Source organism: Hyperoodon ampullatus (assembly GCF_949752795.1).
Source record: "Hyperoodon ampullatus genome assembly, chromosome: 6".
NCBI classification, from domain to species: domain Eukaryota; kingdom Metazoa; phylum Chordata; class Mammalia; order Artiodactyla; family Ziphiidae; genus Hyperoodon; species Hyperoodon ampullatus.
This window is the reverse complement of record NC_136919.1, coordinates 11127461-11154292: the sequence shown is the minus strand read 5'-3', so window position 1 is coordinate 11154292 and position 26832 is coordinate 11127461. Positions and strand designations below refer to the sequence as shown.

The 26832-nt window shown below is 57.3% G+C and overlaps 1 protein-coding gene across 2 annotated transcripts in view; it reads left to right on the top strand.

The window, feature by feature from the left end:
* Window positions 1-1852: 1852 nt before the first annotated feature.
* NEK6 (NIMA related kinase 6) overlaps window positions 1853-26832 on the top strand; it is a gene marked incomplete at its 5' end in the record, with an annotated part of 37136 nt that continues 12156 nt past the window's right edge. Inside the window, 6 exons of one of the 2 annotated variants that reach the window (XM_079706195.1) lie at window positions 1853-1957; window positions 11916-12056; window positions 13554-13616; window positions 16569-16679; window positions 21117-21225; window positions 22274-22381. In XM_079706195.1, the coding sequence (XP_079562321.1) occupies window positions 1868-1957; window positions 11916-12056; window positions 13554-13616; window positions 16569-16679; window positions 21117-21225; window positions 22274-22381 (622 nt within the window). The remainder of the gene's footprint in view (window positions 1958-11915; window positions 12057-13553; window positions 13617-16568; window positions 16680-21116; window positions 21226-22273; window positions 22382-26832) is intronic. The other variant, XM_079706196.1, reaches the window with a different exon arrangement.

Below are 26832 nucleotides of genomic sequence, written 5' to 3'. Positions count from 1 at the left end.
GAGCTGGGCCTGCCCTGAGGACATAGAGGAAGGATGGGTGCTGGGCGCCAGTGTGCAGGTTCTAGAGAGGCTCGGGGTGCCTTCAAGGGCAGAGGCGGGAGGCTGAAGGTCCAGCTCAGCAGGCGATTCAGGGCTTGGTGGCCAAACTCTGACAGGTGTCGTAGACATCTCTAAGCCTGGGAGGGCTGGCCCATCAACTACCAGAAAGAGCTACAGTGGGGAGGAAGGAAGTGTGATCTGTGACCAGATCTCAACGGCACTGACCATAACAGCCCCATTGGTGTGGGTTCCTTTCCCACTGCCCGGATCACCCGGTTCACGCAGCAGGACCTGCCCACCCACTGGACCAGGTGACGTCTATCAGCTTGGGCTTTGGCCAGTGGGGATGGCTGTGGGCGCAGATGACCAGGTGACTTACAGGTGGCGAGAGGCAGAGTCCGTCTAGAGAGGAAGGCGATGTCCTGGGTTGGGCTCTCCAGAAGCAGACCCTGAGACGAGACCGTAGGGGGGACACCGTGAGGGAGTCGGGGAGGCAGACAAGCAGGGTGTGATCTCAAACCAAATCACTATCCCGCTCGGGTCTCTGGAGTGACTTACCCCCAGAGCGTCCTGAACGGAGGCAGGGGAACTGGCTTGCACACTCGCCCCCGGGTCATTGATTCCTAGGGACTCCAGCGCTCCAGAGGGTATAGACGAAGCTGCTCTGATAGCCTGGCCAGCCCTTTGGGGGTCTGTTTGGGGAGGGTCAAGTGAGAGGCGCCCGTGGGAATGCCAGGGCGGGGTCTGGTGGAAGGAACAGCAGCCTGATTAGGGGGCCCTCGCCACATGCCCGCCCTGCACCCCATGTCTTCCAGGCATCCTGGGGGAGCCCAGGCCTGGCCCTGGACACCGAGGTTTAGGTGTTGTAGAAATGCTTGTGGGTGAACGGAGGGCTTTCCTCCGGGGAGGAGCGCTTTCCCTCTTGCGTCCAGGAGCACCGCTAGCCATACAGCGTCTTCGTGTGCCTGAGCCTGGGTCCTGCCCTGGAGGTGCTGGTCTGCTGGGGAGGCCAGCAGAGGCTGCCTGTGACACCAGCAGTGGAAGCGATCTTGGGAGTGATACTGAGATGGCCCTGAGCTCAGGCCTGGGCACATGGTGGGCAATTAATCAGGACAGCTCCTGCAGTTACTATGGCAGCTGGTGAGTGGCATCCTTGACTCTCCTGGGGGCCTCTGATGTGGCAGCCCAAGCCCTGGAGGTTGAGGGGGCTGCTCCCTGTGCAGAGGGCTCTGCCCCTGCCTGGAGGTTTGTGCAGGACTTGAGTAGGACCTGTGGCCTCGGCCTTCCCAGTGTCTGGTGCACCAGGTCCCAGCAAGGACGGGCATGTGGGGTCCTTCCTGCAGCTGCTACTTGCAGTCTGACTCAAGGCCTCTCTCTTCTGGCCACTAGGCTGCCAACCTGGGTTTGTATGGGGGTGAGGCACGGAGGACAGTGACGGGGCAAGAACAGGCTTTGGAGTCTGGCACACGTGGCATTGAATCTGGCGCCTCCCTTGCTGGATGGTGGGGGCACCTTTAGACTTTTCCCTGCACAGAATCTGTGTTCCCCTCTCTCCAACGGGGTTGGCCCTAGCAACCTAGTCGGGACAGCGTAATGGAGGGAGGTGTGTCACGTGGGCCGTCGAGCTAGTTCTGTCACTTCCAAGCAGGATAACCAAGGGCAAGTTACCTAACAGCTTGGCACCTCAGTCTGCGCATCTGTAAAATGGGACAAGTGAAATTACTTTCTCGATCCGAGGGCCATCGAGAAGAGAAAGTGCACAGGCCTGTGTGTAAGAAAGCCCTTCTTTTCTGTTGCAGCCCGTGTCCTCGTGAGGCTGGCATGCAGGATGGCAGGACAGCCTAGCCACCTGCCCCATGGAGGGAGCCCGAACAACCTCTGCCACACCCCGGGGCCCACGCACCCTCCCGACCCACAGGTAAGCCCTCCTCCTTCATCTGCAGTGCACTGGACAGTCTTGGAGGAACACAGATCCCTGAGGCTTCTTTGTCCCGGCCACGGAAGGATGCCCCTGGGCAGCCCCCAGGTACCTGGAATGCTTCCAGTGATGGGGGCAGAGTCACTCCCCAACCATTCTGCCCTCCATCCCAGCCAGCAACGCTCACAGGTGCCTCGCTGTTCCACACTCTGGGCTGGGGTGCCAGGCCCTGGTCCTGTCCCTGGGGTTTCCATGTGAATGGAACAGCTTTATCTCAGAGGGATCAGCACTGGTTAGAAGGACAGACATAGAGGGAGTCGTGGAGGCCCCAAGGAGAGTGAGGGGCGCAAGCGAGTGGCCGGGGTGCGCTTGGGGTCGGAAAGTGCTTCCTGGCTCTGAGCTGGTCTGCCTCCTTTCTGGTCTCAGCTGCGTTCTGTTCTGGCCCTCTTTAGCCTCTTTGTCTAGGACCCGCAGGGCTTCAGGGATGCTGGTTTCCTTACACTGGCCCCACCCTCTCGGAGAGCCAGGCAGCCTTTGGCAGCTTTTCGGAAAGTGGCTTCTGGGGTTGTGAGCTGCTCGCACGCCCCATGCCTTTGCACATGCCGTTCCCTGGGTTTGGGGTGCCCTCCTTGACGCCTCCAGGCCTCAGTCCAAATGCCGCTGCTTCTGGGGAGGCTTCTTGTTCCAAGGCACTCCCTGCTCTGTGCTGTCTCCACACCTGCGCACAGGCACTAGGTCATGGCCGTGATCGCACCCGCTGGGGCACTGGCTCCTGGGTCTGCCTCCCTTCCTGGACAGAAGGCTCTGGGGTGGGGCTTCGCCTGCCAAGTTCATGAACTGCAGATTCATGGAGTGCACCACCCAGGACAGCGCCGTGTGTGAACAGACCCAGGTCTGGTCTTAGGGAGCACACAGCCTCACAGGAGAGAAAGACAAGAAAGAAAGCAGAAGAAACTGGGGCATCAGTGGAACTCCAGCAAGGAACGTGGTCTGAACTAGGGGACCAGAGAGGCCTCCTGGAGGAAGTAGCTTGCAAAGAACTGGAGGGGACAGAGAGCTTGGCTGGGCAGATTGGCCAGGGCCAGGTGCTGTAGCATCCTGTGGGCAGCCTGGAATGATGAAAAGTAATTGTCCAGGGTTGGCTTGTGTCCCAGGCCTGTGAGACCTAAGTCAGGAGGAGACTCAGAGTCAGCCACCTTCCTGAGCCATGGAAGGATTGTCAGAGCTTCTAACTGCCTAGTCCTGTTGGAGGACTTCAGGTGGACTGGTGTTTGACCTGCTTGGGCAGGGTTGCCATGTACAGTTGTACAGGTTCTACACTGCCCAAAGGTGCCTGGCCAAGGAGGCAGGTGAGTCTGAAATCCTTCTCCTGCGCCTGAGCTGTCATCAAACTGTGCTTCCTGGTGTGACGCTGCATCAGCCCAAGGGAAGGGGCACATCTGTAGATTCACACAGAGGTGACATGTTAAGTAGGAGAAACTGTGTATGTGCACGCACACACGCACAGGGGGTCCAGAGGCATCTATGCTATTCATCCTCCCCATTCCAGTTCCTGGCTGGGATGCAGGGGCCCATTTCCTAGGTGGAGTTTGGGGAGAAAGCTGGGAAGCCCATAGACACTGCTGGTCCAGGGTCCACCAGGACACGTCCCCGACGGCTGGGGGCAGTGGGGCTTCCTCGGGTAATGTAGCAATTTGTCATATTAAGTCATTCACTAACAATTGAGTCCCCCTTGATTAATCTCCCAGAATTAGCCAGTTGCATTTTGAGCAATTAGGGTTAATTACAGCCTCATTTGGCAGAGCAGAGAGTCCCGTAATTATGTCACAAACAAGGCGAGGAGGTGGCGGGCTGCCGTGGCAGTGGCATCTTCTGGGTGTCCCCTCTCACGTGTTGGAGTGGATAATGACATAGTTAAGTGTAATTAGATACGATTACTCAGCGTTGGCTAGCGGCTGGCGGGAAAGATGCCCCTGGTTCGCCAGCATCTGGCCGGGTCTGCAGAACTGGGTCACAGCCGCATTGACGCTGGGGCTGCTGCAGGTCAGGGCTGGAATGAAAACAGTCAGGCGCTTTCTCTCTCCTCGTCTCATAGAGCACTGGTATTTAAACACTGTCTGGGGAGAGATCACGGCTGGAACCTTGCCTGTTTTCAGGACATAGAAACACCTCAAAGTGACGGCACAGGCATTTTCCTTTATGGCAGGAGGCACTGCTGTTTCCCTGAAATCACCCTGAGAGAAAAGAGCTGGGCTGCATGATGGCAGAATGCTGTGCTCTGGACCAGTCTGGGTTTGGTTCCCAATTCCATCCCTCACCAGCCAGGTGACATTGGGTAAATGACCTCTCTGAGTCTCAGTTTCCTCTTCTGTAAAATGGGGCCATGAAGAAAGTGAGATGGTATATTTTAAACACCCAACATAGTACCTAGCATTGTTGGTGTTAAGGAAATGGTATGTCATTGATCTTATTCTTTTTTTTTTTTTTTTTTTTTTTTTTTTTGCGGTACACGGGCCTCTCACTGTTGTGGCCTCTCCCGTTGCGGAGCACAGGCTCCGGATGCGCAGGCTCAGCGGCCATGGCTCACGGGCCCAGCCGCTCCGCGGCATATGGGATCCTCCCAGACCGGGGCACGAACCCGTATCCCCTGCATCGGCAGGCGGACTCTCAACCACTGCGCCACCAGGGAGGCCCGATCTTATTCTTATATTTTAAAAATCATTTTGGTTTTCACAGCTGAAGAGCCCAGGGCTGGAAATACCCCCAGTGTAGAAAGAACAATTTAGCGAATACTCAAACTCTGGTTTTTGTTAACCATCTGTGTCCAAGGCTAGTGGTTTGTTCATTTCAAGGAACTTTCTAGCTCTGGGTGCTGTCAGCCTATGAAAATATGTTTGCTGAACTGGGTTGAATCGTATGTGAAATTCATATATACTTGGGAAAGCTGAACATGCTCGCTTTTATTGAGGTTTCTAATGAATGAATGAGTGGAGTTGAGAAAAAGAGCTTAAAATGCCCCCATGGTTTATGATTTTACCAATTTGCTTCAGAGCATTTTCATCAGGAAAGAAACACAGGGCTCAGCTGACCCACTAAGAAACACATGAATTTCCAAGAAGGAGAAAGGTGTTCTTGTCTGAGAAAGCCCTGGCTAATGTGTCTTCCATCTGGAAAGTCTTTGCAAACCTGCTTGGGACGTGCCAAGTTCAGTTATATTCGGCACTGTTCAGAGACAGAGGAATGTGCATAACTTTGCCGGGGATGGAGACAGCTGTCATTAGTTCTGCACTGCACCAAAATCTTTATGAAAATTTTCCCAAAACAATGATGATAGTTAGATAAGATTTAATGACCAAATATTAACGGCCATTAAAATTCAAGAAGTGTTTGCTAAGTGTTGTAAATTCAGCAAGTGCTTGTCTCGTTTCTGCCTTGGGTCTGCTGGCGAGCCCTACACATAAGTAAATAAAGATGGTGCAGAGGTGAGGCTCCCAGGGAGGGATGGACCGATGCAGGGGGAGCCCAGAGGATGGGGTGGCTTGTTCTGCCCGGGGCATCAGGGTTGACAAGGAACGCTCTCTCTAGAAAGAAGATGACACGTGGGCTGACAATGATCAGGAGTTTGGGGCAAAACAGGGAGAGGAGGATGTTCCAGACGAGGAAAGAGCCAGACCTGAAGGTGCGGGACCAGTCAGGTTGGATAAGTATTTAAATACCTGGGTTTAGAAAAGGTAACAGCTGGTGTTTATGAAAGGCCTGGAATCCACACTGCCATTTGAATTGAATTGAATCTGTAGCAAATGGGGAGCCCATTTGGGGTTTAAACTGACAAGGGGCTTGGGTTTTCGGTCACTGGTAGCTGGGGCCCCGAGGCACAAGTTAGGTGAAAATAGGAGGTCACATGATGCTTTGGCCTTAAATGGGCCCGACACAGGGAGGGAAGACTCCAGAGACTTCCAGGGGGAAAATCCAACTGCCCTTGGTAACTGAAGGGATTCGGGAGAGGGAGGTAGAGGACGTGGCCAGCCTGCTGGCATGGGGGCCGATGCTCTTTATGGTTTGTTTCCCTTCAAGTCTTTGCTTGTTAGTCATTGGAGCTGGTTCCAGATTCTCTCATCCATGTGTTTAAGCTCAGCTTTCTCTGAGCTTGGTTAGTGAGGCTCGTCCTGGGAGAGCCACCACAACTGAGATGACCTTAGGTTTTGTCATCAGGCGTCTCCCATGTTCAGGCGTCTTGCTCACTACTCCCCTGAGCTGATGGCACAAAGCTGAGTGTAGACAGACTTCCAAGCCGAGACAGTCACAGTGGGGGTTGTACCTACATTACGATGCCTGGCAGTTACCTGATTTCGTCCCCCTACCGACTCAAGAGAAGGAGACCTTATTCAGAGCTCCATTTTGCAGGGGAGGAAACCGAGATGAGTGGTAACGTGTCCTTTTTGCTGTTGAGGGGCAGAGACCAGAGCCAGGGGTGGATCCAGGCCCTGTGGCCCCGCAGAGCATTTTCTTGCCACGAGGGCTGCAGGAGGGGAGACTGGCTTCGGGGACAGAATTAGCCAGATCGTGAAGAGCTGAGTGGGGCTGGCCTCGTAAAGAGTCTGACAATACGGACTCTTTGTAAGTCGCACCCTTCATTCGTGCCACACGGATCTAAAGCACATTGCTATACACACATGTACCGCATCCATGAGAAGTTCCCTGCACACGATGTCAGATGTCTTTAAAGGTGAAACTCGTTTACAGGAAATGTCATTCTGATGAAGCGTGCTTTTTAAAATCATAGAAACGGTTGCCTTAAAATTAATGATGCATTGCAAATATCAGGGAAAAAAGACCCATCCAGTGTAAAGATGATTAAAATTCAGGTCAGAAGTCTGACTTAGTCAGGCTAAATTTTTTAATGAGATTTCAGAAAATTAATTGGGCGAATGCATTTTTATTCTTTTAACATGTAATTTTATGCTCCTGTTTGAAAAAAAAAAAAGGATTTGTCCATGGCTGAGGCTTATTGTGGTTCAAACATTTTTAACTCAAATTAGCGCAGGGTGGGGGGCATTTGTGGCCTAATTTGATCTGACTTGGGGAAGAGAGCTGGGTCTCTCCGAGCTTTCTGGGGTGGTCCAAGACACTCCCTCCCCCTGCTGTATGTCTGGTCGTGTCCTCCCATTTCTTGGGAGGGTAGGATTGGGGCTGGAGGTGACTCAGGACCTCGGCCGTGTCCTTAACTCCTGATCCCAACAGATTCCTCCTGCTGCCCAGGGAGTTGCTCCCAGAGGCTCCTCCTCTCTGAGAGCGTGAGTCCTCCCCAGGCCTACTGCCACCTCCTCCCTGCCCCTCCACCCCATCTCTTCTACCTTTTCGGGAGAACTAAGGGGCTCCCACCCTGGGGAAGGGGGATGAGTAGGTCAGAAATGGCCTCTGGTGCCCACAGTGCAGCCTAGAAAGGGAGGCGAGCCTGTTGTCTGGCACAGGCCCTGGGTGACTGGCACGAGGTCAGTTAAGTCAGAAGCTGCAGGTACATCCACCTCACCACTTTCCTGTAGCCAGAGGATGTTGGGTAAATGACCTCTGAGCCTCAGTTTCCTCATACGTGAAATGGGGCTGGGGAGACCTAAGTGAGATGGTGTACTTTAAACATCCAACATGGTACCCAGCATCAGGGGTGTTAAGGAAATGGGATGTCGTTGATCTTTTTTTTTTTTGCGGTACGCGGGCCTCTCACTGCTGTGGCCTCTCCCGTTGCGGAGCACAGGCTCCGGACGCGCAGGCTCAGCGGCCATGGCTCACGGGCCCAGCCGCTCCGCGGCATGTGGGATCTTCCCAGACCGGGGCACGAACCCGTGTCCCCTGCATCAGCAGGTGGACTCTCAACCACTGCGCCACCAGGGAAGCCCGATGTCGTTGATCTTATTCTTGTATTTTAAAATTCATTTCAGGGAATTCCCCGGTGGTCCAGTGGCTGGGACCCCACGCTTTCACTGCTGTGGCCTGGGTTCGAACCCTTTTCAGGGAACTAAGATCCCACAGGCCACGCAGCGCAGCCAAAAAAAAAAAAGAAGAAGAAGAAACATTCATTTTAGTTTTTATAGCTAAAGAGCCTGGGGCTAGAAATATGCCCGGCACAGACCCTTGGTGGGGTGCGGACGGGGGTGATGATAGTGACAGCTGACAGCTCCCTGTGCTTGGTCCCTGGGCCAGGCTCCTGCCGGGCCGGGCACACCCCGCCTCAGCTCACCCCCAGCCCCTGGGAAATAGGTGCTGCCGTTCTCCAGACATTCTACACTGCCAACCCAATAGTTACAATAGCAACAAACATGCGGCATTTCCTAAGTGCTGGGCCCTCTTCTAAGTGTTCACTCTAAGTTATTTAACCCCCAACAACCCTCTGGAGGGGGCGCTGATTATCTCAGTTGGCCAGATGAGGAAACCGAGGCCCAGAGGGCTCACCGGGAAGTGGCAGAGCGAGGACTTGAACCCAGGCCTCCAGGCCCCGGTGTCAGTGTCTCAACTGACAGAGCCAGAGTGGCCGTCACCTCTCTGCCATCCTGGGCCCAGGGATTGTGTTTACTTTCCCCGGGAGGCAGCGTGGAGTCCCAGACGTAACAGGGGACAGTAAGCATTACATGGGCCATTTTCAGAAAGGCCGTCAGGAGCACGTGTTGGAGCCACCATCAGGGGAGTTGTTCGGGGCCAGCCCCGCGTTTGCCCAGCAGTTTAGAGCTCCCCAGACCCTCTTCTCCTGGAATCCTCCGGGAAATCCTGGGCTGGTGTTTCTAACAGCCCCCATCATGGATGACCTCTCTCGGATGCAGGAACAAGAGCGGAACTTGCCAGGGCCCAGCCAGGAGGTGGGTGGCGGCAGGGAGAGGCCTGGCCTTCGGGGGCAAGAGCTCAGTTCAGCTTTTCTCTACTCCGAGCCCCTGAGTTGAATCGGGGTCAGGACTCTGCTGGCTCAGGCGGCTGCGCCCAGGAGCCCTGTGTCCCGCGATGACCCCCACCTGAGCAGAGGCCCCTCTGGGGACAGGGCCCGGTCCTAACCCCTGTAAGGGCAGCGGAGGCCCCTGAGCCCCCTCATCCTGTGCTGCTGCCCGGGTAACCTGGCCCCTCCTCAGAGCTTTCCTCTAATTAGGTCGAATGGGCTGTGACAGGAAATGCAAATCTGGGTCATCGCATATGCAGATGTGCAGGGGAGTCTTAGCGATGGTGGCTGGGAAGTCACCCGCATCCTCTGGGAGCTTCCAGTGGCTGTGGAGCTGGGCCGCGTGGCCTCTGGGGAACATCCTTGGGGTGGGTGGAGAGCGCTGGGGACTGTGACCACTCGCCATGGAGGGAAGCAGCCCCATGTTGGCAGAGCCAGGATCTTTAGTGAGCACATCCCCCAGACTCTTCACTGCCCCATGGCACCTGGCAGCGCAGCTGGGTCTCTGTCGTCAGGGAGTTCAAGTCCCAGCTCCCCACTGCCTGTGCCTCAGTGTCCTTATTCATAAAGTGGGATTAATAAGTCTTGTCTTACAAGGCCGTTAGGAGACTTTAGTCCTGAGACCTGTCTGAGCATCTAGTACAGCAACGGGCTCATAGTAGGTGCCTCATACACGAAAGCTTGTCGTTGTTATTTTCATGACCACGTGTGACCCCTCCAAGTGCCAAGAAAGCTGCCTTTTTCTAGGGTGTGTGATTTCAGCTGCACCCATAGAAGTGACAGTGGCTGGGTCACAGAGTCCCTTCTGCACCAGGCTGTTTTGGATGCATTTCGTTGTGTCATTTGACAAACATGCCCTGAGCACTTGCTTCGAGTGGGTCAGAGAAAGGGGACTAAGACAGGGACCCACTTGGTGAGGCCCATGGTGGGGGGATGGTTGGGACTCAGGTGGCTGAAGCAGGAAGTGTAGGCCTGGCTAGTCACAGGGTCTCAGAGGAAACGCAGAAGTGGCATCTGAGTTGGGAGGCCACACAGCACAGGGTGAAGGGTATAGGTGAAGGGTGAAGGCTCCGGAGTACCCAGCCCCGGGTTCAAATCCCCACCGTTACTCATGGTGGGGTCTGGAGCCTCGCCTCCGAGCCTCCTCTCGGTTTCCTGAAATGGAGATTGCGATGATGTCCGCTCACAGGGTCCTGGGAAGCATTCTGCACGGTGCCTGGCATGTAGTCCGTGCTCAGTAAATGCATGCTTGCTCGTCTTAGGTGGACACGCAGTGTACAGGTAGGTCAGTTGCTGTGACTAAAGAACTTACCTGACAGAGACCAGCAGGTGCTGGGTAAGAGCATTGTCTTCTTCCTCTGCCAGCCCTCCCTCCAGCTCGGGTCCCCGGGTGGAGCATCTTCAAATCTCTGAAGTCCTGGAGGCTTCAGAGTCGGGGTGGGCCCAGCTGTCATCTTGCTGAGGGAAGGAGGCAGCGGGATTGCGGGCTGCGAGGCTGAGTTCCATTTCTCACTCCTGGCAAGAGGGTGCCCGTTAGGGTCTCCTTGGCCCACGGCCGAGCCTCGGCAGGTGCAGAGGTGGTGGGTAGCTGCTCGGGGGCCCCCCCGGCTTCCTCACTCCTGCCCTGCCCACGCCTGCCAGTCACATGACTGCAACCACTAAGCACCTACTGTGTGCAGGGCTCAGCGATCTCATGGGACCCTCACGGCCACCCTACTTCCCCCTTATAGACGAGGAGACCGAGGCACAGGGTGGCTTGTGTAACCGCCAAGATCACCAGCCAGCGACCCAGGCTGATGGGCTCCACTGTCAGGGTTCCCAAGGCTCTTCCAGGGCCCACTGGTCTATTGTTGGCATTCCTAGTAGGTAGAATTCCGGAACACAGCCCAGTGAAATACTTGACCTTCCACACTCTCAGATGATCTGGCCCAAGGCTGGAGGAGACATTTTTCACTTCAGAAAATTCAGCGGCTTATTCTTGCTGCAGTGGGGCTTCCAGGGTTCCTTGCCCCGGCCCCTGCGCCCCAGACTGAACCCTACACACATTTCTGCACACGTACTATATGGAAGTCATCTGGCAACAACAGAGACCCTTTCTTCATGCCACCATCCAGCTGGGGAGGGTCCCCAGTGTCAGTGATCCCCCGCCTGAGAGCAGCAGGAGGGAGGGCGCATCCCGCCAGGCCGACGTGGGGCATTCTCTCCCCGCCTCCCCCTCCCAGGGCCCAGCGTTGGCGCCCCCTCCTCTTCTCTTCCCGAGAGTTCCTCTGCAGGTGTGTTTGTGTGTGTGTTGGCGGTGGGGGGAGGTACCTGGCCACTGCTGCCTCACCTGTTGGCTCCATCCCTGGGCAGGTCCTACAGCTTAATCATGGCTTTCAATGCTGGCCCCTGGAGAGTCATCACGAAGTCTCCAGATTCTTCACGTTGCCATAAAGGAGGCAGTGTATCCACAAAATGGGCTCAGAGTGTCAGGCTGCAAGTTTAACCTTCGTGTTCTCGTCTCTGTGATGGGACTGGCTACCCCGGGAAGGGAAGTTGCCGCTTTTAGGATGCCTTGCAGGGTTAGGGTTGAGGTTGCACGTGGAGGGCCCACAGGGCCTCCCCGTGGTTGTGTGACTTCGGTGAGTTGCTTCCTTAGACATTTATTGCACCTACTCTGCTGCCCGGCTCCACCGGGACAGAAAGGATTCAGGAGTGACAAAGGCAGGCAACGCGCTGGCCCACAGAGCCAGCCTTCAGGGGGCGGAGACAGAAATGAGCAAAGGAAAAAGTGATCACATACTGAGGGGTGGTGATAAATGCTGTGGAAGAGATCCCATCTGCAGGGCGGGGTCCTTGGCCTCAAATGGAGCCGGTGTGGGGAGCGCCAGGGGGCAGGGGGGGCCCTGATAGTGGGCTTGGCAACCAGGGTCCCTCCTTCACCTTGTAGGGGCGCTGCTGGGGCTCAGGAAGGGGCAGCAGCCCCCCGCCCCCCCCCACGGCTCCTGGCCCTCCACTCTGCCTGGCCGGTCACCGATGCTCTCTGTCCCTCCCCTCCAGAGGCACCCGAACGCCCTGTCTTTTCGCTGCTCGCTGGCTGACTTCCAGATCGAGAAGAAGATCGGCCGAGGGCAGTTCAGCGAGGTGTACAAGGCCACCTGCCTGCTGGACAGGAAGACAGTGGCTCTGAAGAAGGTGCAGGTGAGCCCACAGCCCCGTGGGGTCAAGACCACATGGCAGGAGTGGCTTGTGTCCGAACACTGTGGCTCTGGTCTAGTCCCGCCTCTTCCCTTCCCTTCCCTTCCTTTCCCTTCCCTTCCCTTCCCTTCCCTTCCCTTCCCTTCCCTCCCCTTCCCTTCCCTCCCCTCCCCTCCCCTCCCCCTCCCCCCCTCTCTCCCTCTCCCTTCCCCTCCCCCTTCCTCTGTAAATGAGGGCAACTAGTACCCATCTCACTCACGGGGCTGTGGGAGAGTCAGGGCGGCTTGTCTTTGTGGAAGCTCACTGTAAGCCATAAAGGAAAAGAAGAATGAGCATGTGCCGAGCACCTGCTGTATACTAGATCATGCTGGAGCTCACAGAACTTTGACAGCAGCCCTGTGGGTAGGGATTATCATCCTCCCAGAGGAGGAAAACTGCAGACACGTGGATAACTCACCAGGGACGGAGGGAGCTGAGACTCAGATCTGCGGCCACTGACGCTGTGTGGTCAGCTCTGGGCTTGAGTGCCCTACCCAACCTCTGAGTCCCTCCTGAACAGAGGAGTGGGGTCGGACAGATGGGCTTTAGGCAGCAAAGCCCAGGCAGGAAGCTTTTCCATGAGAGCCCCTGAGCCCGTCTGAACGCTGCTTTGCTGCAGAAAACGGTCTCGAATCCTCCAGCAGAGCTTCCAGGGTCCCTCTATTTGCTCATTTACCTTAAAGAATGAGATTAACAGCCTGGGCAGAGGAGGCCCAGGAGAGAGAAGGTAGCTGAGACACAGTCACGAGGTGGGGAGACAAGACAAAGACCCCCCGCCTGGAGCCGGCCAGCGTGATTGCCTCCTTGTTGATCTGTGAGCTGCATGTGAGGCCTCTGATGGCCGGAGGAGAGATGGGCTCCTCGGTTCAGAAAAGGCCTGTGTTCTGCTCTTTGTCTGCCAAGGAAGGGCTTACCTGGGTTGTCTTGGTGTTGGTTTTTAGTGCCAGGATGGGTTCTGTGGTGGGGCTGCTGCACTGGTGCCCTCCTGTTTGTTCCTGTAAGTTAGAATATGCTGGGAGGACCCACACAGTGAACACTAGGGGGGCTGGGGGTCCGGGGGCACATGCTGTACCCCCTCTTCTTACTTGGTCCACATGACTGTCCTGTGAGGTCAGGCTGTTGGCCCCATTTACAGACGTGAAGACTGAGGCTCCAAGCGTGTTTCCTGCCACTTACCAGTGCATGACCTCAGCGAGTCACTGGACTTCTCTGGACCTCAGTCTCCTCCTCTGTAAGTCGGTGACAGTAACTCCTGCCTCAAGGGAGTTGCTGTGATGATTTGGTGGAAATTGGTCAGCACAGCACCTGGCACATGGTGAGCACCCAGTAATCCGTACTGTTGTCCTTACAAGGTTCCCTTGGCAAGGAGGTGGGAGAACCCGGACTGGGGGTCCTGGACCTCGTGCCCCCTCTGGGGGTGCTGGGTTTTAACCACTTTTTCTCTGTTTCCTCTCACCCAAGATATTTGAGATGATGGACGCCAAGGCCCGGCAGGACTGTGTCAAGGAGATCGGCCTCCTGAAGGTGAGTGCCCTGGGCCGAGCGGGGGGTCCCTCACTTCCTTGGGCCAGTCTGGGCCACATCATGTCCATCGCAGCCCTCAGCCCGTTAGATTCAGAAATGACATACCTGGGGGGGACAGCAGCTTGTTTGTTTTCTTGTGGCCTGGCAGGGACCCCGCCTCACCTCTGCCCAGTTCTCATGCCGCCCCCAGACTGGCTGTCCTTGTCCCACGTGGATCCTGGATGTGGCGTCCCGTGGACCAGGCTACTGGGGAAGGAGCGAGGGTGGGCGTTGGGGTGAACTTCAGTTTGTCTGTCTCTGTCTCCCTCTCTGTCTCATCCTGTCTTTCCTCTCAGTCTCATATTCTTGTATTTCCACGTGGTGACACGCACATCTGAATATTCAGCCACAGTGTGTTCTCTCTTCTTCTCTCCCATCCTCTTACTCCCACCAGGAGATGCTCTCTGTTGGGGAGACTCAGCAAAGCCAGCCTGGGGCACTGGGTAGAATTAACAGCCAAGCACACGGCCCTGGGTCCTGGCTGCTGGAGGGGCCCAGGGCCCCTGAGTTGTCAGCCTGTTGGGTTCTTACCAGGTCTCCCACAAGGAGGAGGCACAGTTGGGGATGAGTCTCCCCAGGGGGTAGCTGGTGTGCCCGCTCCTCTGTGGGCGCAAGTCCTTGGTTCAGCCAGAGCTGGACTGACTGGACAGGGTCGTGTGAAGGACAGACATGCGGGGGCCCATCTAAGGCGACGGATGGTGGTGGTGTCTGTAGTCATTCCTGTCCACCCCCCGCTGGCTTCCCCACTGGCCTCCTGAGAGTCAGAGATGACGGAACTTTCTGGACTAGACCAAGCCTGGTCTAAGGGCTGCTCTCTCCTGGGGATCCCGCCCTATTCCCCAGGCTTAAGATTCAGTGTGGAAGGAGGGGGGCAGATTGTAGTGGCCTTGAATGCCACACTCAGGATGTGAGTCTTGAACACGGGAACAAGAGGGGGGCCCTGTAGTGGCTGCGAGCAAGGGGCCGTGGCCAGATGGGAGCGCTCGCTGGGGTGGCCCCTGGCTACGATGGGTCCCGGGGGCAAGGCTGGAGGCGGGAGGCTTGTAGCTATCGCAGGTCCAAAAATACCCTTTAAATAACATTTTTAAAGTTTTACGAAATGGTCAACTTCGGGACCTGGTTGTGATGCTGGGAACCGATGACCCAGCCCTGGGGAACGGCTGTCATGATCACCCACCCCTGTCTCCCCACTTGTGGTCAAGAACATGTGTACTGCTCACACGAGTGAGGAACTGTATGCGGGTGCACACTGAGCCAGCCTGTTCGGTTCCTGGGCGCAGAAGTGTGTGACCACAGCCCCTTTGGTGAGGCCACCCCAGGTGGCGTGAACCCGGCCTGCCTGGGGGAGGGCGTTCTGACCCTCCCCCAGGCTGCAGTGCCGCCAAGTGCAGTCGGCCGTGGGCTTCGGAGGCAGACCCACCCCTTGCTCACTAGCTGTGGGGCTGTGGGCAGGCTGCTGACCGCTTGGGGCCTCAGTTTCCTCATTTGTCAAAGGGGGTGATGACAGCAGTGCTGTGTCTTCAGAGGCGGTGGAATTAGTGAGAAGGTGCATTGGAAGGACTCCATGTAGAGTCCGGTCAGAGGCAGCCCTCGTTGCCATGGTTATAACCTCTGTCCCAAAGCCAGCCCCTTTCCGGAACTTGACCCACCTCCCCGGCCTGCCCGTGGAAGTCAACAGGATGTGCCAGGGCATGAGGTGTTTCCTACAAAACAGAGGGAAACACGGTCCTCGGACGGGCCACTGGGCGACATCATTCATACTGCTCGTGCCAGGACCTGTGAGAGGCTGCCCGGCGTGGGGCAGGAAGGCGAGCCCTGTGGGGGCCTCCAGGGCTGGCGTAGGGAGAGAGCAAGAGGCGGATGTGTGGCTGTGTGGTGACTGCCGACGTGCCCCTCATTTCAGAATCCAAGACTGGGTGCAGGGTGGCATGCAGCGTAGATGCACGTCCCTCACCCAGCAACCTTCTGGGCCTTTGGGAAAATGTGCTTTCAAGTGGCCTCTGGAGGGGGGCCCCTGTGGGCAGGCGACCATACTGTGGCAGAATATTTGCATCCCCTGTGCCTTCCCCAGATCCTGGAATCATTTTGGTGTAAACAGTTTCAGTTATAAGCAGTTGCCAGGGGCTCCTGTTAGCCAGGCAGGGGCTGACTTCCAGTCAGTGGGGTGCTGTCCTGTCTGGAGGACACACGGGCGACGGTGATCGGGCCAGAGGCAGGGCTCTGGCACTGAGCACCACACTCAGGGCAGCTCTCACACCAGGAATGATTTTTTTTTTTTTTTCAAGATTTCACAAAGAGTGGGTCAGGGGCTTCCCTGTGGAGCCTGTGCTCCGCAACAAGAGAGGCCGCGATAGTGAGAGGCCCGCACACCGCGATGAAGAGTGGCCCCCGCTCTCCACAACTAGAGAAAGCCCTCGCACAGAAACAAAGACCCAACGCAGCCAAAAATAAATAAATAAATTAAAAAAAAAAAAAAGAGTGGGTCAGAAATTGAGGAAGCGGGAAGGAAGAAGGAAGAAGACGGACACTTCTAAGTGCTCTACGGAGTGCAGCGACGGAGCAGTGGGGGCCTGGCCCTGCCCTAGAGCGGCCTGGGTGGTGATGAGGAGGAGGAGGGAAAGGAGGAAGAGGAGGGTCATTTCCACAAGTGTCTAGTGAGTCTTAGCTCTGTGCAGTCACCACGTTAGACATTTCAAGGGTATCAGCCCCTGTAATCTTCACAACTTCTCTCCAAAACATTATGTTCATTCTGCAGAGGAGGAAACTGAGGCTCGGGGATGCAAAGTGGCTTTCCCAGTGTCACCCAGGTCTGCCTGAGTCCCGAGCGCAGGCCTTTCCCCCCAGATCCCCCACCTCTCCCGCTGTCCCGGCTCTCAGGGGCTCCCTGCTCCCTCTTTTTCTCTCTTCGGACAGCAACTGAACCATCCAAACATCATCAAGTACTTGGACTCCTTCATTGAGGACAACGAGCTGAACATCGTGCTGGAGCTGGCGGACGCGGGCGACCTCTCGCAGATGATCAAGGTGAGGGGGCCTGGTGCGGGGGTCGGGTCTGGGGCCGCCTGGGTCAGGTGGCCCCTCCTCGGACCGAGTTCCTCACTGCCCTGGCCTCAGGCAGAGGTGGCCGCTCAGGGACACTCAGCCCCACTTGCCGATGCTCACAGGCCTCAGCTGTGGCCCCTCTTGGGCCCGTCCCCACTTGCTGGGAGAAGGCCAGCTATGGACAGTGGCTCGTGGGCCACTTCTGCCTTACAGAGGGATGGGGACAGAACCCCATGTAGGTCGGACCCCAGCTCGTGGAATCTGGGAAAGTGTCTTGTGGGGCCAACTGGCTCATTTTATAGAAGGCAAGACGGAGCCCAGAGAGGCTGAAAGACTTGCCTGAGGATCCCGCACATGGGGATAGACCAGTGCCTCTGGCCCAGGTCTCTACTTCCTGGCCTAGGGCCCTGCAGTGGACATCATCCCCCAGGTGACCTTCCTGAGGCCCCTCCAGCCCTGGAGAGGCATCTTCCTTCCCATATAATGGCTGAGGCTGGGGGTCTCGGAGAGGTTGGGCAACTTGCCAAGTCCCACAAGCAGTCGCCAAACTGCCCCGCCCCCCTGCCCCACCTCCTTGGGCCCAGGACCAGGTCTGCCTGAGTCTGCACTTGGGGACCATCACTGGTCCCCGCGTGATGGGCACCTACCGTGGGCCACAGCCCTGCTGAGCACATGCATCACTCACCAAGTCCACATTGTCCTTAGATAGCAAAGCTCAGAGAGGTTTAGTAACCTGCTTGAGGCAGCACAGCCTCTAAATGGGACCCCTGGGCCTGAGCTCTCAGCTTCACTCATTGCTCCTTCCTCATGGTTCTCACTCCCCTGCTGGCTAGACCCTCATCCACAGACCGCTGTCGTGGGGTTGCGTCGCCTCCCTCCCAGGAGCCCAGTCTGTCCGTGAGCCAGGCTGGGCCACGTTGAAGCCCACACCCTGCTCTCAGCCACACTTGCAAACGGGGCCAGACATGGCTTCTCTGCCTTTCCCACCAGGCGCTGGGGATTGAGCAGTTAATTGCTCGGCGCCTGCTCTTCTGAAATTTGGCTCCTAGGAATACGGGCGTCTCTGGGAAGCGGCATTACTTGAGCTGTTATCACCTGTTTTTATATTTTCGTTGACATATTAATGCATTTGCAGGGATGTTAATCTCCACACAGATCCCTGGTGGAAACAGATGTGCTATATCACGTCTGACTTCTTCCTCTCCCCCCCACCCCCGCCCCACTTTGTTTCTCCTTCCCATGTCATTCTCTCACAGAACTCGCATGCATCCAGCACCCACCGTGTGCCCACCCCCCATGCTGAGACCTAGGGGTGCTGCTGGTGGGGCAGTGCCCTCAGGGAGCTCACGTTCTAATGGGAGGGCAGGGCTGTGAACGAGTGGTCATGAGCTGCCATGAACAAGCCAAGTTCAGGGTCTGTGGGAGCCAGGGAAGGCTTCCTGGAGGAGGTGACACATGAGCAGAGACCCGTGAGGGGATACCCGCAGCCCAGAGGCAGAACAGCTTGTGCCAGAGCCCAGAGGGATGGAAACCCAGGGGGCCACAAAGCACTTTGGTCCATGAGAGCGCTGGGCAAGGGGAGCGCTGGAGAGCGTGAGGCGGAGGGTGTGGTCAGACCAACCAGGGCCTCGCGTGCAGGCCTAGGATTCGGAACCGTGCCCCGAGGTCAGCAAGAAGCTTCCTGAGGCGCAGAGTAAACATCATCAGCTTTGTGTTCTGGAAGAAGGACTGGATGCCCAGTGGAGGGAGGGGTGGGGCTGGGGGGAGAACAGCGGGAGGAAAGACCCTGCAATGTGGCCTGTGGTGAGGGTGCCGCACCCTGTCCGCCCCAGTGGACCGCAGACCCCCTCACAGCCTCTCAGTGCATGGAGTGGGGCTGGAGGCAGCCAGTGGGGTAGGGGATGCTGGGCAAACCACAAATCCCTCCCCTCCCTGAACCTCAGTTTCCACCCCTGTCCCAGGGGCCTCAGAGGGGATGGCTGTGTGGGAACTGCGGGACCCGGATGCAAGCTCCTTCCAGCCAGCAGAGACAGGAGGGAGGCACGTGGGTGTCCAGCACCCTTTGTGCCTGGCCTGGGGTGGGGTGCCTTCCCTTCACCACGTGCCCCTTCCCAGGCTCCCCTGGGGCCAACCCTGGCTCAGGGTTCAAGTCGGTCACTCACCCCCTGGGTTTCTGGGGCAGTGGCCCGGCTTCCGGGCACCTCAGGCCCTCCTGTCCCGGGAGCCCTCCTCCTCACCTGGCCTGGCACCTCCCCTCCCTCGGTCACGGGGCCCCTCACCCTGCCCTGCCCTGCCCCTCCCTGAGCCTGTTGCCCCTGCTGTGGCCCTTCACCTGCAGAGCCTGGCTGGGCACTGTCCCCAGCAGGCGGGACAGGCAGGGCAGGGCAGTAGAAAGACCCTGGGCCCAGAGTCAGATACACCTGCTGGATGACCTTGGATGGGTCCCTGTTCCTCAGTTTCCCTGTCTGTAATGCACCCAGCACAGTGCCTGGGGCCTGGTAGCAGCTCAGTTTCTCTGGCCTTTCCCACTTTCTAGCCACCTCTGGGTTTTGAGGGGAACAGGGGCCTTGCCAGGGCTCAGTCTGGGGCCATACCAAAGTCTGGCCTGGGAGGCCACTGGCCAGCAGACCCTGAGTCCCTAGGGTCCCCAGCCTCAGGGGCCAAGCAACACCACCAGGGCCATGGTGCCGGCATTATTTACGATGGATGGTGAAGCGGGGAGCTGCTGCCACCCCAGAACCCACCAGAGACTCTGTGCCTTCCTGCTAAATGTCACACACACCAATAGGACGTGACATTTAGAAAGTCACGGCTCACAGCCGTGCACGTCCTCACTTAAATGCTCTAATGAGGATTAGCTAACATCATGGCATAAATAACACCCCAGCCCGGCCCACCGCAGAGGTCTGGGGTGGCCCGGGAGGGATGGGGGTCCTGTGCTGGGGGGTCCATGCCAGGAGCCTGGGGCAGATCACACATGAGGCCTCCTCCGAGAATGGAGCTTCTTGGGGCTGTAGTGCCAGGCCAGGGGCTTTCCGCTGTGACTGTCCCAGTGTTGGAGGTGCCCACATCCAATCCCAGCTCTGCTGCCCCTGCTGGGTGACCCTGGGCAAGTTCCTGAACCTCTCTGACCTTGATCCTTCATCAGGTGGCTACTGGTGTCCTTAGAAGTGGGTTAAGAACTTGGGTTTCCTGAGTGGAAGGCCTGGCGTTGAGCTGTTGTGACTCTGCCCCTTACTAGCTCCCATGTGGCCCTCAGTTTCCTCATCTGTGAGATGGGTGCAGTCATCCCTGTGTGGGGCCCAGCACAGACACTGCATGTGACATGTGCCTAGCAGAGGTTAGCTCGGGTCCCGCGTTCTACCCCATGCCCCATCCCAGGCTGGGAGTGTGTCCTGGGTCCCCGTCTTCCCTGTGCCAGCTCAGCTGCCCTGACAAAGGGGCCAAGGCTTCTCCCCTGGCTGCTTTGGAAAAAGATGGTTGCTCTGAAGTGAACAAAACCCTGGTTCCAAGGTATGGGTGTGTGAGTCGTGCCCCCCGACCCACACAGGCCTGGCTCACAGGAGGTCCCCCAGAGGGATGCTGATCTGAGCAGTGAACAAGGGCATGTTCCCAGTTTACTTCTTCCAGGACCTTTGGTTACTTACAGCTCCCTCAGTGCAGCCTGGGTGGCTTTTGGTTTTTTGGTTTGTTTTTTTTCTGGAGCATTATGTATGATTTTCCAGGCAACAAAGTAGGTTTTGCCTGTCGAAACTGAGGGGGTCCATTTGAGAATGTCAAGCCCACTTCCTTGAGGTTCTTGCCATACTTGTTAATGGTTGTGTATGCTGAGGTTTGCTCGCTCCAAGCAGGGGAGCTGTGATTTAACCACCAAGCATGTCTTGGGTGCCCCCATCCTGGGCCAGACCAGGGCCGGGGCAGAGAGTCCACACCAATCACTCCTGCAAGGAAATCCCTGTCGGGCAGTGGGAGGAGATGGATGCGTGTCAGATTCCAGGGAAAGGGTGATTGAGGGTAGCCTTCAAAATGTGGTCTGGGGGGCTTCCCTGGTGGTCCAGTGGGAAAGACTTCGCACTCCCAATGCAGGGGGCTCAGGTTCAATCCTTGGTCAGGAAACTAGATCCCATATGCATGCCGGAGCCAAGATCCTGCGTGCCACAACTAAGACCCGGCACAGCCTAAATAAATAAATATTAAAAAAAAAAAAAAAAAAAAAAGATGTGGTCTAGGCATTCCTTCAGCAAAGCCGTCCAGGGCATCCGCTTTGGGTAAGGTCTGCCCTGCCCTCAGGGAGCCCAATGCTGGTGCTGGCGGCGGACAGATGACCACTGGGGATAGGACGGGGCCAGTACCCTACAGCTGCCCTCCCTCTCGGCCCATCACCCAGGCCTGTCCATGTGTCTGTCTCCCCCACTGCAGTATTTCAAGAAGCAGAAGCGGCTCATTCCCGAGAGGACAGTGTGGAAGTACTTTGTGCAGCTGTGCAGCGCCGTGGAACACATGCACTCCCGCCGGGTGATGCACCGAGGTACGTGCCGGCCCACCGGGGCCTCGGGTCCCAGAGCCAGCAGGGAGGCTGGACCCCAGGACGCAGCTTTCCCCTCGGCTCCAGGCTCCTCAAGGGACAGCCATGTGGAAGTTGGGCCACTTTGTATTCCCCATCCGGTGGGTGTCCAGCATCTCACCTGTCCTTACGGGGTCAGAGAATGGGCGTGTGAGGCCCCAGGCTCAAATGTACACCCGTGCCTCGTGGCTCTTGCCCCTGTCATGGGCCCCCCCGATGGTGGGAGCACCAAATACCATGTAGTTACATGGACCCCAAGGACAGGGACCATGCTCAGCACATACTCTCCAGCCCCCAACTCCAGCCTGGAGCCAGCACAGAGGGGTCGCAGCAAGGATTGGGTGGAGAGACTGGGAGGGAGGTGACGGAGTCATGGCCAGTTCCAGTATTGCCACCAGCTCTGCCTGGGAGGGCAAGGAAAGCATCCTGGAAAAGGGAACTTTAATATGGGCTTTGAAGCCTTAGTAGGAGTTGGCTGGGCAGAGGAGGTAAGTGTTTCTGAAAGTTGACATCATCCTGAACTGTGAGGAAAGAGCCTGCTGGAAGGAGTCACATAGATGACTTCACTGATTCCTCCATACATTCATTCCACCTGCATTTATCAGTGTCTGCTGTATGCGAGGCACTGCCCTATTCACTGGGGAACAGCACAGGTTACCTCCCTGAGCGCCTCCTTCATCTGTTACACACATTTTCTCAGAGTGCCTGCTCTAGCTGTAAAAGAGGAAACGAGCACAAAAATCCCTGCCCTCCTAGACCTCACAGCAGCCCTGTGACATAGTGAAGTTAGACCCATTTCACAGATGAGGAAATTGAGGCTACGTTTCTCAGGGTCCACAGCTGGGCAGAGGCAGGGCTGGGGCCTCGCCCTGAGGGAGAAAGACTGGCGGCTGAGCCCCCATCACCTGAAGGGCCCTCCCCTCCATCCACCCCCAGACCTCCTCCTCCGTCCTGCCCCGCCCCAGCCATCCCCACCTCTGATCCCACACCAACCCCTGTCCTTCCCCTGCAGACATCAAGCCTGCCAACGTGTTCATTACAGCCACGGGTATAGTGAAGCTCGGTGACCTCGGCCTGGGCCGCTTCTTCAGCTCCGAGACCACCGCGGCCCACTCCCTAGGTAAGGGGCCCGTCCACGCCCAACCCCCGGCAGGGTCCTGGATGACATGGGGAGATGCGGACCCAGTCCCCATGGTGCCTTTGGTTGGTTAGCGCAGCAAAGTGCCTTGTTGAACCCCAGACATTCTTCTTCAGAACAGTGACCAGAGGGGAGTAATCCAAGGCCCCGAGGAGCCAGGGATGGGGCTCCCCTGCATCCTCACGCGCTCACGCTCTAGGGGGTGGGGAGATGTGGTTCTGTGGTCGCACCGGCAGCCACTCCGCCTTTCTCGCTGCTGCGTGGTATCCCATCGTGTGTGAGTGTGTGCGTCTGGTTGTTTTGAAACCCTCGTCCCCATCTGACCCCGGAGGACCCCTGGCCCGGCCTCCTTAGCAGCTGGTGCGTCGTGGTTCTTGTGTTAGGTCAGAATGAAAGGATGTTCAAGGACCCGCCAACCCATGAGTTCTCAACACTTCATTCACCCATGCGGGCTGTTCCTCCTGCTGGGGGACGTTTGGGCTGTTCCCGTTTTGGGCTTTTAAACAGGCAGTTTCAAAGCTGTGGCGGCCAAGTGCTCCCCCGGTAGAGGTGACTTTCTAGCTGAGCGGTGGGGAGTGAATAGGAGCTGGTGGGACATCGGGGAAGGGATGAGGTGATCAGGGTCGAGGGACCTTGGGTGGCAAGGAAGGCGGGCGGGGCCTTGAATGCTAAGCTCAGTGGGCAGGCACCATCCCAGGAGTGCCGGAGCGCTGAGGGCTGGACGCCGGAAGAGACTTGGAGGTCACATGTGTATTTTGGGTCACGTTAAGCACTGCCCAGCTTCGGAATCCAGATACGTGAGTGAATGCAAAACTTGGACCCATGGAGAATTTTACGTTTAATTAGAATGACATTGAATTAGAAACCAGCAAAGTCCCCAGTGGAACACAGAAGTAGGGTCCCCTATGTGCTATGACCAGGGCCGTGGGGGAACGTTTCATGATGGGGAGGGGTGTAGGGGCACCTCCCCTTTCTCTGAGCAATTCCTGGCTCTTTGGGGTGGCGTTTGAGGGGACGGCGCCCGAGGTTCACCTCCCTGTGCGCTGCCGTGTCCACAGGCCTGGCCCCTTGAAAGCCACTCTGTTCTGCACTCATCTGCCCTGCGCTCCACGGCCCAGCCAGTGCATCTCGTGTCTCCCTGTCCCCGAGAGCCTGGGGCATGCCGGGAGACACACAGCGTCTTCTGGTGACAACGGAGGTGCTTTCTGGAAGACACACTTTCCTGGTGGAAACTGTCACTGTTCATACAGGTCCTGATGGCTGGAGGCTCTCAGGGTGTAGCATACAATCTGGAGAAACACGCTAACTCAGAGATCAGCAGCTCCCAGCTGGGAACGTGTGTGTGTGTGTGTGTGTGTGTATGAGTGTGTGTGTGTGAGTGTGCGTGCATCTGGTTGTTTTGAAACCCTCGTCCCCATCTGACCCCGGAGGACCCCTGGCCCAGCCTCCTTAGCAGCTGGCGTGTCATGGCTCTTCCGTTAGGTCAGAATGAAAGGATGTTCAAGGACCCGCCAACCCGTGAGTTCTCGACACTTCATTCATGCCTCAAACAGATGTGAGGGTCTGTGGGATCCTTCCTTTGTGCTGACGAGGAATCTAAAACCCAAGGAACTTGAGTGATTCTTCTGAGTCGTGTGGCAGCAGAGCCAGGACCCAAATGCAGGCCTCCTGGTGCAGGGCCCATGCTTCTTCCAGGGGACCAGGCTCAGGGGTCCTGGAAGGATCTCCCTCGGGAACTCAGCCACCAACTCCCCGTTCCTGGGAGGAAACTGTGTCTTTCCCACTCCCCTCAGACCCTTCTCTTTGGGAAAGTCAGTGTGTCTTGTCAGTTTGGGACCGTTTACCCCTCTGGTTTAAGAGCTTCAAAAGGCCAGAAATTCAAGGGGAACCGTCAAAGAGCAGAGTTAAAGCCACTGCCTCCTGTCCCCTGTCAGTCAGGCCCCAGCCCTCCTCCGTCCCGCTGGGGAAGAGACTGCGGCACTCGTCAGAGCTGGTTAAGATCACATCATTAGGAACGGGCAGAAATTCGGGCTCGTCTGACAGTGTGAGTTTATTGACTTGGACTGGTGCACTTATTATATTAATGAGAAGGAATTGGAACTTGGGAAAAGGCCGCCCGGGTAAGCCTGGCTCTTCTCGAGGCCTCTGAGTGGCTGACGGGCCGCGTGGTGGGTGGAAGGAGCCCTCCTGGGGCCGTTTGCCCACCGAGCTGAGAGGCACGGGCTCGGCAAGGCCCTGCTGCCAGAACCGAGAACCGAGGGCCAGGCCCCATGACGGCCACAGTGCAGAGCCACAGCCCAGGGCCCGAGGTCTCCAGGACACAGGAGAAAGAGCCCCTTTCCATAGCGAGGTTCTGCACCCAGCTAAGTCTTGTGCACACGTTTGGTGGCGCAGGAGGTTGAACTAATCGCAGTTGCGTCGTGACGCGGGAAGGACTTGGGGGCGGAGGCTCCTCCAGACCCTGTGCGTGGGTAGGAATTATGCATCCGTTGCACCTCTGCGCACCTACTATGTGGGGATGCCCTGGTGGCAGCCACGTTGCCCCGGCAGCCACCTTGTCTCCGGAGGCTGCTGACCCACGTCGGGGCTTATGCACATCCCATCTCCTCCTGCCTCCTCCTCCCCCAGCCCCCTCCCCGCCTCTGTATTTGCTAACACGAGACTGGCATGAAAGGGCATTAGTCATGCCATGGCCGGGCTGACAGGTGCGGTACCCAGCGGTGGCAGAGCGGCTGCTTCGGTGTCAGGAATAGGAGCCGTAATTAGAGCGCGGAACAGAATAAGCGTCAGACGAATTACCAGGCAGCAGATCATATTTGTCAGGAAGGATTGCATACATAAAAATTAAGTGACAGTACACGCCGGCATAATGAAAGAAAAATGAAAGATTTGCCTACACACAGCTCACAAGCTACAAGCAAGAGTCTCGCTCCAAGCAACGGCAGCAGCTGCAAGACAAATTGTGGGGCTGGGAGAGCAAGGCCCTTCCCGCTCCGCAGAGGAGAGAGAGCGGCCTCGGGCTGGGATCAGGGGTGGGAGGTGAGGCAGGCTCACACCCAGGCCGGTGCAGGGCCCCACACTGCCTCTCGGGGGGATGGGGGAACCCCTGTCAGGTACCTGCGGTCAGGGCATGCTGGCTTGCCCAGGCCGCTGAGCCCCGGCCAGACTGCTGGGGAGACCGACAGTCCCAGGGTGGTGTTGGGTGAGGGCAGGCGGAACCGTCTCCTGCGGGCCCACTGTGTGCAGGCACAGTGCTGGGCTCTGTGACTCGGCTGTGCTTGAGGAGCCCGGGGTCCACTGGGGGCCTGGAGCTGCCTCACCCCATCCCAGGGCTGCCCTTTACTTCCGTTTTCTATGGTCACTAAACTCGCCAAGGAGGTGGGTTAACAAAGAAGACAAGGCTTAAAGGATGTTTGAAAAACATGTTGCTTCTTAAAACGTTATCCCCATAAGGCTTGTATCTTCATTTGACAGATGACGGAACTGAGGCTCAGAGAGGTGCTACCACATCCCTGTGGTCCCTGGGCAGGCAGGGACTGGAGCCCTTGGGGGGTCAGCAGCTCTCCACGGCACCGGCCCGGAAGTGGGCTTGGGGCCCAGTGAGCTCTCTGGGTGGGGACACAGTGCCCTGGGGGGAAGCCCACCCAACCTCATAGCTGTGGGCCCTGTGGGACCTGGGGCTTGTCCTGGGCCACAGGGAAGGAGGATTGAGCCTCTCCTGTCACAACAGCGCCCCCGTGAGTGTGCCCACGGCCAGGCGCCCCGGGGGCCCCATCAGTGTGGGCTCAGAGCGTCATGCAGATGTGTCCCTGGCGACCTCCTGCTTTGTCCTGGCAGCCCAGGACACCTGGGAACAACTGGCCCAGAAAACCTGCTTCAGTAGGTGGAGCCCAGGTTCTAAGCGCTGACACCTGGCGGGGGGAGATCTCCTGTGGCTGGTGAGTGGCTCCTGGCTTGTCTGCCACATCCCTGGCATTTTCAGGGACACAAACCATTAGAACAAGATGAGCTGGTGGCAGGGAGGGAAGGGAAGGGCTCAAGGGGATGGCCAGTGAGGAATCGACCCGGGCCTAGGATGCAAACCACAGCTTGTTCATTCACTCACTCAGAGGTTTGGGCAGCTCACCCGGACGGCCCCTGCCCTCTGGAGCTTACAGCCTGGAGGGGAATCCATTTAGCGTCTTCACCACCAGCGAAGCACTGTTCTAATAGTCATGTCCCAGGTGGTACCTTGTTTAGTGCTCCAGCCGCCCTGGGGGTGGGAATCATCACAGCCGGTTAACAGGGAAGGAATTCCAGGTGCAGTGAGGCAAGCACCTTTGTGATGCCAGGTGGGTGGTGCTCCAGCCAGAGCCACGTGGCGGGCGAGGCATGGCCACGCCAGGGTTTCCGTCCGAGGCTCCCTGAGCCACCTTGGATGAGCCCCTGATACC